At 36.7% G+C, this 10,843-nt stretch overlaps 3 protein-coding genes across 3 annotated transcripts; 1 reads left to right on the forward strand and 2 right to left on the reverse strand.

Annotated features, from left to right (window-relative positions):
* The first annotated feature begins 1,665 nt into the window (after nt 1–1,665).
* LOC116846222 (UV radiation resistance-associated gene protein) lies at nt 1,666–6,465 on the forward strand. The gene is made up of 9 exons (XM_032819774.1): nt 1,666–1,779; nt 1,871–2,075; nt 2,239–2,826; nt 2,917–3,089; nt 3,403–3,629; nt 3,704–3,874; nt 3,945–4,892; nt 4,968–5,037; nt 5,109–6,465. The coding sequence occupies exons 1-9, from the start codon at nt 1,675–1,677 to the stop codon at nt 5,301–5,303; spliced, it is 2,682 nt and encodes an 893-aa protein (XP_032675665.1). The 5' UTR covers nt 1,666–1,674; the 3' UTR covers nt 5,304–6,465.
* Nucleotides 6,466–6,543: 78 nt separating this feature from the next.
* Nucleotides 6,544–8,480, reverse strand: LOC116846224. Its single transcript, XM_032819776.1, has 4 exons — nt 7,846–8,480; nt 7,356–7,510; nt 7,054–7,215; nt 6,544–6,885 (listed from the first exon to the last, which is right to left on the reverse strand). The coding sequence occupies exons 1-4, from the start codon at nt 7,932–7,934 to the stop codon at nt 6,728–6,730; spliced, it is 564 nt and encodes a 187-aa protein (XP_032675667.1). The 5' UTR covers nt 7,935–8,480; the 3' UTR covers nt 6,544–6,727.
* Nucleotides 8,481–8,595: 115 nt separating this feature from the next.
* On the reverse strand, nt 8,596–10,253 carry LOC116846223. Its single transcript, XM_032819775.1, has 4 exons — nt 9,949–10,253; nt 9,520–9,842; nt 9,243–9,351; nt 8,596–9,107 (listed from the first exon to the last, which is right to left on the reverse strand). The coding sequence occupies exons 2-4, from the start codon at nt 9,745–9,747 to the stop codon at nt 8,761–8,763; spliced, it is 684 nt and encodes a 227-aa protein (XP_032675666.1). The 5' UTR covers nt 9,748–9,842; nt 9,949–10,253; the 3' UTR covers nt 8,596–8,760.
* Nucleotides 10,254–10,843: the final 590 nt, after the last annotated feature.

Below are 10,843 nucleotides of genomic sequence, written 5' to 3' on the forward strand. Positions count from 1 at the left end.
TGGTTCAAGACAATTCAATACTGCTTTCCGATGCTAGAGTAGAGCAATGTTATAGCGTGTTCGACTGGCCCTGGGTTAATCGCTCCGAGAGCGATTAATGACGTCATAAGTCTCTACTAGCCAATCATAAAGCTTATCAGTACTTGTTCGACCAATAAACATAGGCTGAATAACCCAGAATGGATTAACCCAGGGCTACTATTCCGTTCCCGCGTACCGACAGTTGTCGAATCGGTAGGCGTCGTTGCGCAGCTTTTTTATACCGTGGAAAAATTGCGCAACGACGCCTATCGATCCGATAACTGTCGGAACCACGGTAACGGAATAGCAGCCCTGAAAGCGGCTACGCCATATGTTTTGGCCGACACCGATTTTCACGTTGTTCGATGCCATCTACACCATTTTTGAGGTGGAACTACGTTCCCTACGCCCATTTTCAGACGCTGCCGGTAAAGTGTCAATTTGTTGCGTGCCCATTCTATGCCCATTTTCTGGCGATTTGTGTCCGTATTAAGCGCATAATTGCATGGTTAAGAACATGGACAGTCCATGTTTTCAATCACGCAATTATGCGCTTAACACGGACACAAATCGCCAGAAATTGGGCATAGAATGGACACGCAACAAATCGACACTTTACCGGCAGCGTTTAAAAATGGGCGTAGGGAACGTAGTTCCACCTAAAAAATGGGTGCAGATGGCGCATTGAACAGCGTGAAAATCGGTGTCGGCCAAAACGTATGGCGTGGCCGCTCTCAGGTTTCTCTCTGATTATATCTATGGTCTCTTTCTATATGTTGGTTTCGGGAGCGATGCACTTGGACACGGTGCATTTGGACACAGCCAATCACAGCACCGTGTACTTAGAGACATTTGTAGGGTCCCTTGGAACAGCGACTTGTGATTGGACTGTGTCCAATTGCCCCATGTCCAACTGATATACACCCGTTGGTTTCATTTTTCTGGCTGTATGCGGGATCCATGCATACATCCATGATCCTAATCTATAGTCTGATACGGGCTTTAAAGCTGCGTTCGGCAAGACGCTATTTAGTGCTAAAAGCGTGTTTTGTCCTTGTTCAACTTTCAGTAAATAACAAGAGTAGAACACGCTTTTGCACTCTTTGCACTTTTTCTCTCTAAACGTATAGTTCAATATTTTGTAAATTTTCACTAAATAAAATTATCACTAAATAAAAATGCATAATGATAACGACGAGAATTTGAACATCGAAAAATTTGATTTGATATCACAGATTTGCATAAATTAGAATCGTAGACTAACTTCAGGGAAAACTGCTTTTTTCTTCTTTTACAGGTGGTTACCCTGTGAGGCCCCGACAAAGTTACCAAAGCACCGATAAGTGTCGATGCGAACTGTCAGAATTTCTCAAATGTCATTACGAGTGTTTCAAGCAATTTTACGCGTCATTTAATGACTTAAGAGGACACGTAAAATCAACGATTAATCGTCTTTTGCGATCGCGTTCGTCGGATACAATCGCCAGATACAAATTTTTTAATTTACATCATATCTTGTAATAAGTTAGTTAACCTGCGTATTCGTATGCAACTATTCGTGTTGTTCGTTAAAATATTCCGCGTTCTCTCGGATTCTTATCGCGGTTATTTCTGCGACTGAATGACGTTATCGCGATACTATGAAGTTACACAATGGAGTTTTCCGAATCGCGTAACGTCGTTAAGGATTTAGATTTAACCCTTCAGCCGCGAATTGTCCCGCGGTACAAGACCTGGCTTCCCCTCGGCACGCAGCAGGTGAGTTGTAAATTAAATCGACAATGCAAAATATCGTTCACCGGACGCGATAAGAGGCTGTTATCTCATTTCTTTGTGATACTTTTTTCAGCTGAGACTCAGAAATCTGATACAAATAATAGGCCATAATCTAACAGGGAATGTAAATGGGGAAGTATGTTGGTTTTATTACACTTTACATTGGACAAGTATGTCATCTCCATTATATACAAGTGAAGCAATCGACAATGCTAATCCGAGATGGGCAAGTCTGGAAGTACCTACTCTACATGCTACAGGTTATTCAACAGCCACTGGTGAGCTTTTTAGTCTGTTAGTACAATAAGTGTTGTTCTTGGCTGTTTCTTGAGAAAAGTATGAGTAAAAGTTGTAGCTTACTATCTTATTTATGATACATTTTACTTTGATATTGTTCAATTTCCATAAGAAATATAAAAGTAACTATTGTATCTTCTTCAGAGATTATTCTAAGAGTTTGGAAGCGTTCTATGGCAGGTGACGCTACAGCTGATGTAACCTTCTTCACATGGGGAATATCATTTACTGGACTAGCCTATATTGGCCCTAAGTTATCAGCAAATCTGGAAACCATCTTGAAAGAGAACTCCTTGATATTCCATTTTCATGGTGGATACTTTGCTCCTGTGTATTGCTTTGTAACAGTTCCAGACCTGAAGCGGTATCTCAACATGAGTATGAATGCATCTGAGGTGAAGAGCAGTTATACTGTGAACAAGCTCAGCAGTCTGAGAAGCAAAATGCAGGCACTAAAGCAACAAACAGAATCAGTACAAGCACTTAGAGTACGCATTGCTTCAGGCGATGATTTTTATACTCCTAAATATCCACAGACAACTTTAAACAGACTATTGCAACCGCGTAAGGTGAATAGGGAGAAGAAAGCTGAAATTATGAGAATACGTAAGGAGCTTGAAATGGCTAAATTTAGAACAAAATTGTTGGAACAAGAGAGAGCACGTAAAATGGGAGAGATTCGTGTACTAAATCAATTACATTCTAACATTGCAGAAGAGAATCAAGATCATGGTTAGTATGACTGAAGCCATCTCGTATATATATACACGATACATTAGAAAATTATCCAAAATAATATAAACGAGAATACACTCTTTCCAGGTTCTGATTTGATGGAAAGATACAGAGAATTGAACAAAGACATGGAAAGACTGAACGAATGGCGGCAGAATCATATAGACACAAGAGAAACTTATTTGCAAATAAGCAGTCATCTTGCACACAGGCGGCGCTTGTTAATATCAGAATTAAGTTTAATATATCCAATTAGACAGGTGGGTGTGATTGACTTCGAATCGCAATATGTTATAAAAGATTTATTTGAAAATGTTTTCACCACAAAGATGAAAATAAGGCAGTACAAAACCAAATATATATTTTGGAAACCTAGAAAAATCTTGTATATTTGCTTTGAGTTTATTTTACATTAACTGAATATTTTACAAATTATATAAGAAAAATGTGTGTTCTCTTGAATGATTTTTGCTTAAGATGTTTAAAGAAAAATTTAAAGTTGATTAAGTAATTTAGGTAAATTATCTTGTTTGTGAATGTAAAGTGGAGTGACTAATACTTGTGATTTTGTAGGAAAGTACTGGGAAATTCCGAATAAACGGTATTCACTTGCCAGACAGTGAAGAATTAGAATTATCCAACGATACACAAGTGGCCGTGGCATTGGGCTTCGTTGCACATATAACGCAGATGATCGCGAACTTTTTGAATATACCGACTAGATATCCTATTATACATTACGGTTCGCGCAGTAAAATTATAGATCATATTACGGAGAGTCTGCCCGATAATGACAAACAGTAAGGATATCTGACAGCTGTTTTTTTACTCGCAAGTGAGATGTATTATCACAAACGCAATATGTTATTCTTAGGTTTCCACTGTTTGCTCGAAGCAAAGATAAGTTGCAGTTTCATTACGCTGTGTATTTATTGAACAAAAATATAGCGCAACTTCGGTGGTATTGCGGCCTTCCGACTACAGATTTAAGAGCGACTCTGCCGAATCTCGCTACGCTAATCAACGTTAAACCCAATCAGAACCAGTATGTAACATTAACTGCCATCTGATACGTCCACCTTTATTATAATATTCACCTGTATTATTTCTCACAGTTTGGACAATTCGAAACGAACATTTTCGAACTCGTCGTTGGACACCGAAGTCGGCAACGGAAAACAAAACCCACCTCTCACGCCGCCACTGCAGAAGATAATCTTCGAGAAATGCCATCGTTCCTCACGATCGATGAGTCAATTGAAAAATATCAAGTCGACGCTCGGATCTTCTTTGGATCAGGGCCTGGACAAGCCCGTGCAGTCGCCCGCTCTGGGCAGTCAATCGAAGCGTATTTGCAAGTCGGAAGAGAGTGCCATTGACAATAAAGCCTTGGTACTAGCTAAGGATAGGTCAAGCAATAGTAGTAACGAGACGTTAAATAGTGCCATTCTGAATAATATTGATAACATAACTCTTAAGGATAATAATTTTGCCGACATTAGCGATAAGGTTGTTATTGAGAGTAACATAGAGATTATGATACCTACGTCGGTTTCTAAATCGAGGAACGTCGCGGACAGCTTGGAAAGTTCCGTGAGCGCCAGGGACAGAAGTTCCAATTCTATAAGCAGCTGCGAGATGGCTCTTAGTAGCCAAAACGACGTGGACGAGAGTTCAAACGACAACTACATGAGAAGAGAGGGAAACGACGATAATGTTTTCTCGGTGGACGATAGTCTGAGAAGTGTGAGAGATGTAATAGATGACGTGTTAAAAGACGGCGAAAAAAGCGAGGAACACAACTCGAAAAATGAGGCTTTGCACAATTGCGACACGAGTAGTACAACCCTCAGTGAGCAGAATAACAGTGTTCACGAACAAAGTCCGCTTAGGAAAACTGCCATTTACAGCAGAGAACGTTTTGCTAAATCTTGTTTGTCTCTGGATGACGTGTGTACTTACGATGAATTAGAACAAAAGGAAAGAACAAACTCCGTTTGCAGCTATCCAGAGGAATGTGCAAAGGACACTGCATTACGGGAAGAACATGGCTCCGAATCCAAGTGAGTAGATATAACCAGATGTAAATCAATAATTTCGAACATTTTATATACATGTAAATGTGGCCATTTTTCCAGATCAGAAAAGTCAAATTATTCGCAACACGTTGAAAAATGGTCGCAGAGTATCGTGGTGAATGAGCCAGTGGTAAATATCCATGTTCTGTATGCATTTCTGGCGATATCGCACTGTGTGAAACGTTAATTTCAAATTTCTAGCCAGACACGAGGTCAATTCTAAGCGCACCAAAGCCGGACAATTATTCATACGACGAAGCAAAATCGCAGTGTGATATTCAAACGTCAAGCGAGTACATAGATATTATTAGGCGTAGCTCGGAAAACGTGTGTGCACGTACCGAAGCTTTAGCCAATAAGAAAAGTAGCTTTAAAGTCATGAAACCGCGTCTTTAATATCTGCCTACGTCGTAAAATTGTGCCCTAACAGTACAGTGTAAAATACTGACGGCGTGTAGATATGCACCAAAAATATCCTGAAGGCGTTTTCAGTTTATATATGATAATTGTGCAACACCTCTCACGTTTACAGTACGACAGAAGTCTTATTAAAAGTTGATTTCACCTAAACTCTCAAAACGTTACAAAAATATTTTTGCCATTTTTTTATTTGCTCAAATCGCAGTAAAATGAGATTTGTAACAAACCACCATACGCCTTACGAAACAGATATAACAACATATTTCATGGTGGACTAAAAAAAAGCCTCTTATGCTTATCTATTATTCTATAAACGCTGACAGCTTCTCTCTCTTTCCCGTAAACGGGTAATTCGGATAACGATACAACAAAGGGATATTAGCGGTTATAATGATACGAAAACTCGAAAGATTATTAGAACAAATAATTCCTCTACGACTGCATACGTGTATATGCGACATAAATGCAGGCGCGTTATTAGTTATATTGCTTTATATATTCGTACGTATGTCATGCACTTGTATGAAACTTTAGTCGAGCGGTAGTCGTGGCCAGTTGGAAAATTCAAATTTTGTAAATCGTACAAATTGGAATTTTCTCAATTTGATAGTACAATGTGCGTGTGTATTGAGATGAGTTGTATTATAATTTGCGATTCCATTATTATATATCACAATGCTCATATTGTTATTGTTTCTCTGTATTAAAGCATTTTGATTGAAAACAAAGATAATATGTAAAGAGTACAGAGTTACATGAGACATAATTGTAAATACTATAGATATTCTAGATTTTTTCACTGTACTTAGCTCACATAACTGACTAATATATTCGGTTTATGTTTACGGTATAAGTAATTGAGCATAGTTAATTATATTTTTGCCATTGAGAATCAATATACCGTGAATTTATGTACGAGGACCAACCAAAGTACTAAACCAGGTTAATTGCTTAACAAAACGATCATGTAAGTAACTAGGTAATCCTAATTAGCCCGTAATATAATTATGTGAACGTGAAAATCGACTTGAGAAAATTGTTCGCGAGACAAAGTTTCACTGTGGAACTTGTTAACAACGGACTATTGCAATGTGATAAATAAAACTTGTCTACTTAAAGACAGAGGAGGAAACAGAAACGGTATCTTATCAATATATGTTTCCTTTATCTTACAATGATATAATTATATGTGTTATCTCCCTGTTACCTAAGCAAGTTTAATTAACCTTTATAATCTATTTATGTTTTACTCTATATTTTTTTTCTTATAAACGCATTTTCTTATAATGCATTTTACATATTGTATCGTTCTTATTGTATATACACATTTCTGATGTCTTTGTTTGCAACAATCGGTAGCTTTTATTTTCACTACAAAGGTAATGCATCCTTTTAGATTATCACAGATTGCAGCTGCTAAGTTTTCTTTTTATCGGGTGAAGAGGCTTCAAAAATCGTTGCTGATTTCTCATATTGCTTAGACCCAATTTGCTAATTTTATCCGTATACTCCGAAGAGCTTGTGAACGGCTCGTACCAAAAGGAAGCAGTCTCTGGAACTGCGAGCAATCATATTTTATATAATTCAACATACGAAATAATATACTAATCGTAATTGATAATATACTAGATGTGTGTAAAAATAATAATACTTCTCTCAACTATTTTCAGTATCTTTTTTTATGTACACACATATGTAGATACTTCTATATATTTCAACAATTTACCTTTCAAGTCACTCATCGTTTTGGCAGGTTGAATTGTTGGTGTTTCCATAGCCGAATATCTAAATCTGATCGGATCTCTATAAACATCTTTCCAATTAGTAGTTGCTGGTATAACAGATCGTTCAATCTGTGAATCTGTCGCTGTCATCAATGGACTGTATTCTACGATGGATAGATCCAATCAAATAATATACTTCGCAATGTAATATATGATGTAATGAAAAAAGGTAGCGCAAGTTTCTTTTTCAGCTTCTATCATTTCTTTCTCCTCTTTCTTTCCGATAGAAACCTTGTGAATTTACCTTTTTTTCCATAGTCGGTCTTGTAAACGCTTTTCATTGCTTTGTTCGTATCGAAGTAATCGAAGGGTACAATGTCCAACGTCGACGATGTGAGACTTATTTTCTCGTGATTGACTTTGCAAGATCCCCGTTCTTTATCAGCTAATCGTTTGTATCTTTGCAATAAAAATATATGTATTACATATAAAGTGAAGTAGAATAATCGAGACGATTAGATAAATGAAATGGTATAACAATTATTCAATGATAAGATTGTTGCTGCTTCTTTTATTTATTTCAAACTGTTACTTCATAATTTTTTAATAAGTCAGTATTTATCACATCATGTATATAATAATTTGCTAATAATTATACAATTTTTTTATTGGAAAATTATTATCTCGCTTTTAAACCTGCATTTGCGCATAATTGATATCATGAAATAATCTGATAGATATGTAAATTTGAAATAAGAATTATTAGAAGTTAGTTATAGGAACTTTGTACTTGCCTAATCTTCTTATATTCAAAGCTATGGGCGTCACATTTGCAATCCTCTAGATCAGATCTCGAGAGGTACAATGGGGCATTGGTATCCATTGGTGATGATGCTATTTTTACTACTTTTCACGAGATCAATTGCACGTGTCGTGTTAACAAAATCTCCGGTATATTCGATATTTTGCCGCAGCAACTTTCAAGAATTTTCTTTCGATAAATTGCAAAATCTGTACCGACAATTTTCAGTAATCCAAAGAGACGGAAAACATTGATTAAATGAAATGAAGTAGCGTTGAGTTCATGTCAGGTAAGGCGGCATCTCGTAAAAGATTACATTTCAAAAATTTTGGATAGATCCGAGTGATTTGATCTTTCACTGGGAAATTAACGAGACAGCTACTCTGTAGAGCGCATAATGAAATATTGCATCCAAAAGCACGATTGCAACACTTGCGACAAACGACTCGAGAGTTTCCTTGACGTCGATCATTTTGCAACTCGCGAATTTTGATTATATCTCGCGCAGAGATAATTGTTTCCTCGCAAAACCGGGTTGAATGGTGCTGATTAACTCGATTAATTTAGTGACTACATATTTTTACGTAAATGGACACGCGACATTTGGAACAAGCCAATGTGCGATCTGAAGTAGCCGATATTGCTCACAAATAAAATCTGAATGTCAATTGTGCATTTCCTTCTGTTACGTTTTCTATACTTTTCATTGATTTCGTTTCTCATGTACCATTGTTCTCTCTTTCTAACGTAGATACGCACTCGCCTAATTTTGAGTGCAACTTTTTAAGATATATATAACCGTTAATACACATTTTTTCCTCTTTTACGTTATTTTATTCAAATATCCGATTTTGCAGTTCAAATAAAGTTATTGAGTATCTAATTGATTGCAGATTTTCCAACAGATTCAACTGGAAGTAATGTACACCGGTGCAACGTTTTTCTTGGGCTGATGAAATTTAGCTTTGATAATAATGTGACCGATTTTGCCAATGCTATCTTGATACTCCGATTTCCAAGCTGCAAAATGTCCTGCGTCATCCTCGCGCTTCTTCCCACACTTCGCTGTCTTTTCTCGTGAAACATGGCGTATTTTGGCTCTCGGGCTTTTGTCGGTACTCGGGGGTTGGGAATGATAAAGTGGTCGAAAGTCAGGTTCTATAGTAATTTTAATTGGCAAGCAACACTGCAGTTGCTGACTGTCCTTCTCGACGATTGTCGACGGTTTGTCACGTCGCGCCATACGTGCGGCTGCTGATGAAATAAAAATAATTTCTTTTTAAACGAAAACGTAAATACAAGAATGTACCAGAAAATTAATATTTGCGCGTACATGCAGGTGTATGTAACAACTGTTAGATTTTTCAAATATTTTTTAATCGTATTTACCAGGATCACTGTAATCCACTTGATACGTAGTCTTGAAACGATTAGCATTCACTCGCGCCGATCTTTCATCGCGAAATTCTCCACACGGATCAGGATATTTCACTGAGGGCTTTAAAAGTTTAATTGTAGCAAAATCATTCCCTCTCCCAGATTTCTACATTACTCATTGATCTCGCTCTAATTTCCTCGGCATAAGCCATTGTTATTTGTGAAGCGTGTCATTAATTATAGCATCAAGAAACAGTGACAAATTTATACGAGGCTTCGAAATATTTACCGGTTTCTTGAGCTTATCTTTGGTGAAACAAAGTTTCAGTGATCGTTCCACACGACTGGTACAACTCCGATCGTCAGGTTCCGCGTACATCAGTAAAAGTTGTTCAAGTGCTTTCCGCGATTGCGTGCAAGTACAAGTGATGCTCTTCGCGATTTGCGGTGGTGGAAGTTGACATGATACTTGAGGCGAAGCGTAGTCGCGTCTATAGGTTGAAACGTAGTGATTCATCTCGATGATTTAATTTTCAAAACGTGGAAAAAAGGTAGCGAGAGCTGCACGAGGATGTCTCAGGAATTTTGAACCATTCTTAGTATGCGTCGTTCCTGATTTTTGTTAGAACAATCAGTAATTACGTGAAGTTCACAAATAACTACCAGTTTATTGGCAATTATTAATCATCGCTGAAAAATCCCAGATGTTTTCGTTTACCTGGTCTATCGGTCACTCATATTTTGTAATGTCCAATTTTGCATCTTAATAATGCATTGTAAGATTTTCTAATTTCCACGTGCAATTCTATGTTCGTATGGGTTGTAATGGGTGTGCTTTACGATCGCAAGTTTACATTTTTGCACTAAAATTTTTCATGCATTTTGAATGATATTTAAGCTAAATCGCTTAGCAATGAAGCCATAATGAAGACATCAATCGATACGAGAAAAAGCGTTTGTCATATTTTTTATTTATGGTCTGCAACTTCGTATAACTCCTTGCTTCACGCAGTTCATTATACAAATTTGAATTGTTTAATGAAAGATTATACAAATTTGAATTGTTTAATGAAAGATGCATCGTTATATGCTATTAATGCTCGTTGCATTAATAGCATATATTATATTAATAGGATACGTAAGGGAAAGAAGAACAATGGCGCTTACTAAGGGGACTGGAAAATCAGATTGCCTGGAAATCGTGCTTTTTTCACAATTTTTTATAACAAACTGAATGAATATGCGAAAGTGTTATTTTGACGTGAATTTATACAACATATAAAGAGAAAAAAAATATAATTTTGATGATCAAATACTCAATATAAGTGTATAGTACATGTAGTTAAAATATATTTCGCTTTTCTTTTCAAGGTCGATATTTTGCAATAATATCTTGACTATCGGTGGTTTAAAGCTGAATTTTAGGTAGAAAATTTTCGTAAGCTTATCGTTATCGTGTGAACCATTATAATAGAAATTGAGTAGAAATTAACAAAATTGCAAATATCTTAATGAAATATTATTAAATTTTCAGTTATTTTATAGTAAAAAAATTAATATTTAAAAATTAAATATTTTTACAAGTTTGTCAGTTCACACGATAACGACAAGCT

This window comes from Odontomachus brunneus, unplaced genomic scaffold (genome assembly GCF_010583005.1).
Source record: "Odontomachus brunneus isolate Ranch 3 - 2012 unplaced genomic scaffold, Obru_v1 Obru_scaffold_062, whole genome shotgun sequence".
In the NCBI taxonomy this organism is placed as follows: Eukaryota; Metazoa; Arthropoda; class Insecta; order Hymenoptera; family Formicidae; genus Odontomachus; species Odontomachus brunneus.

What these genes read in the sequence shown, in the direction of transcription:
- LOC116846222 (XM_032819774.1), top strand. Translation starts at nt 1,675, where the DNA reads ATGGAGTTTTCCGAATCGCGTAACGTCGTTAAGGATTTAGATTTAACC. An exon ending in AGGTTATTCAACAGCCACTG is followed by an intron (nt 2,076 to 2,238) that starts GTGAGCTTTTTA and finishes TATCTTCTTCAG; the next exon opens with AGATTATTCTAAGAGTTTGG. An exon ending in CTGCCCGATAATGACAAACA is followed by an intron (nt 3,630 to 3,703) that starts GTAAGGATATCT and finishes TGTTATTCTTAG; the next exon opens with GTTTCCACTGTTTGCTCGAA.
- LOC116846224 (XM_032819776.1), bottom strand. Translation starts at nt 7,934, where the DNA reads ATGGATACCAATGCCCCATTGTACCTCTCGAGATCTGATCTAGAGGAT. An exon ending in TTTGAATATAAGAAGATTAG is followed by an intron (nt 7,511 to 7,845) that starts GCAAGTACAAAG and finishes TTTATTGCAAAG; the next exon opens with ATACAAACGATTAGCTGATA. An exon ending in AACGATGAGTGACTTGAAAG is followed by an intron (nt 6,886 to 7,053) that starts GTAAATTGTTGA and finishes GATTGCTCGCAG; the next exon opens with TTCCAGAGACTGCTTCCTTT.
- LOC116846223 (XM_032819775.1), bottom strand. Translation starts at nt 9,747, where the DNA reads ATGAATCACTACGTTTCAACCTATAGACGCGACTACGCTTCGCCTCAA. An exon ending in AAGATAAGCTCAAGAAACCG is followed by an intron (nt 9,352 to 9,519) that starts GTAAATATTTCG and finishes AAACTTTTAAAG; the next exon opens with CCCTCAGTGAAATATCCTGA. An exon ending in AGTGGATTACAGTGATCCTG is followed by an intron (nt 9,108 to 9,242) that starts GTAAATACGATT and finishes TTATTTCATCAG; the next exon opens with CAGCCGCACGTATGGCGCGA.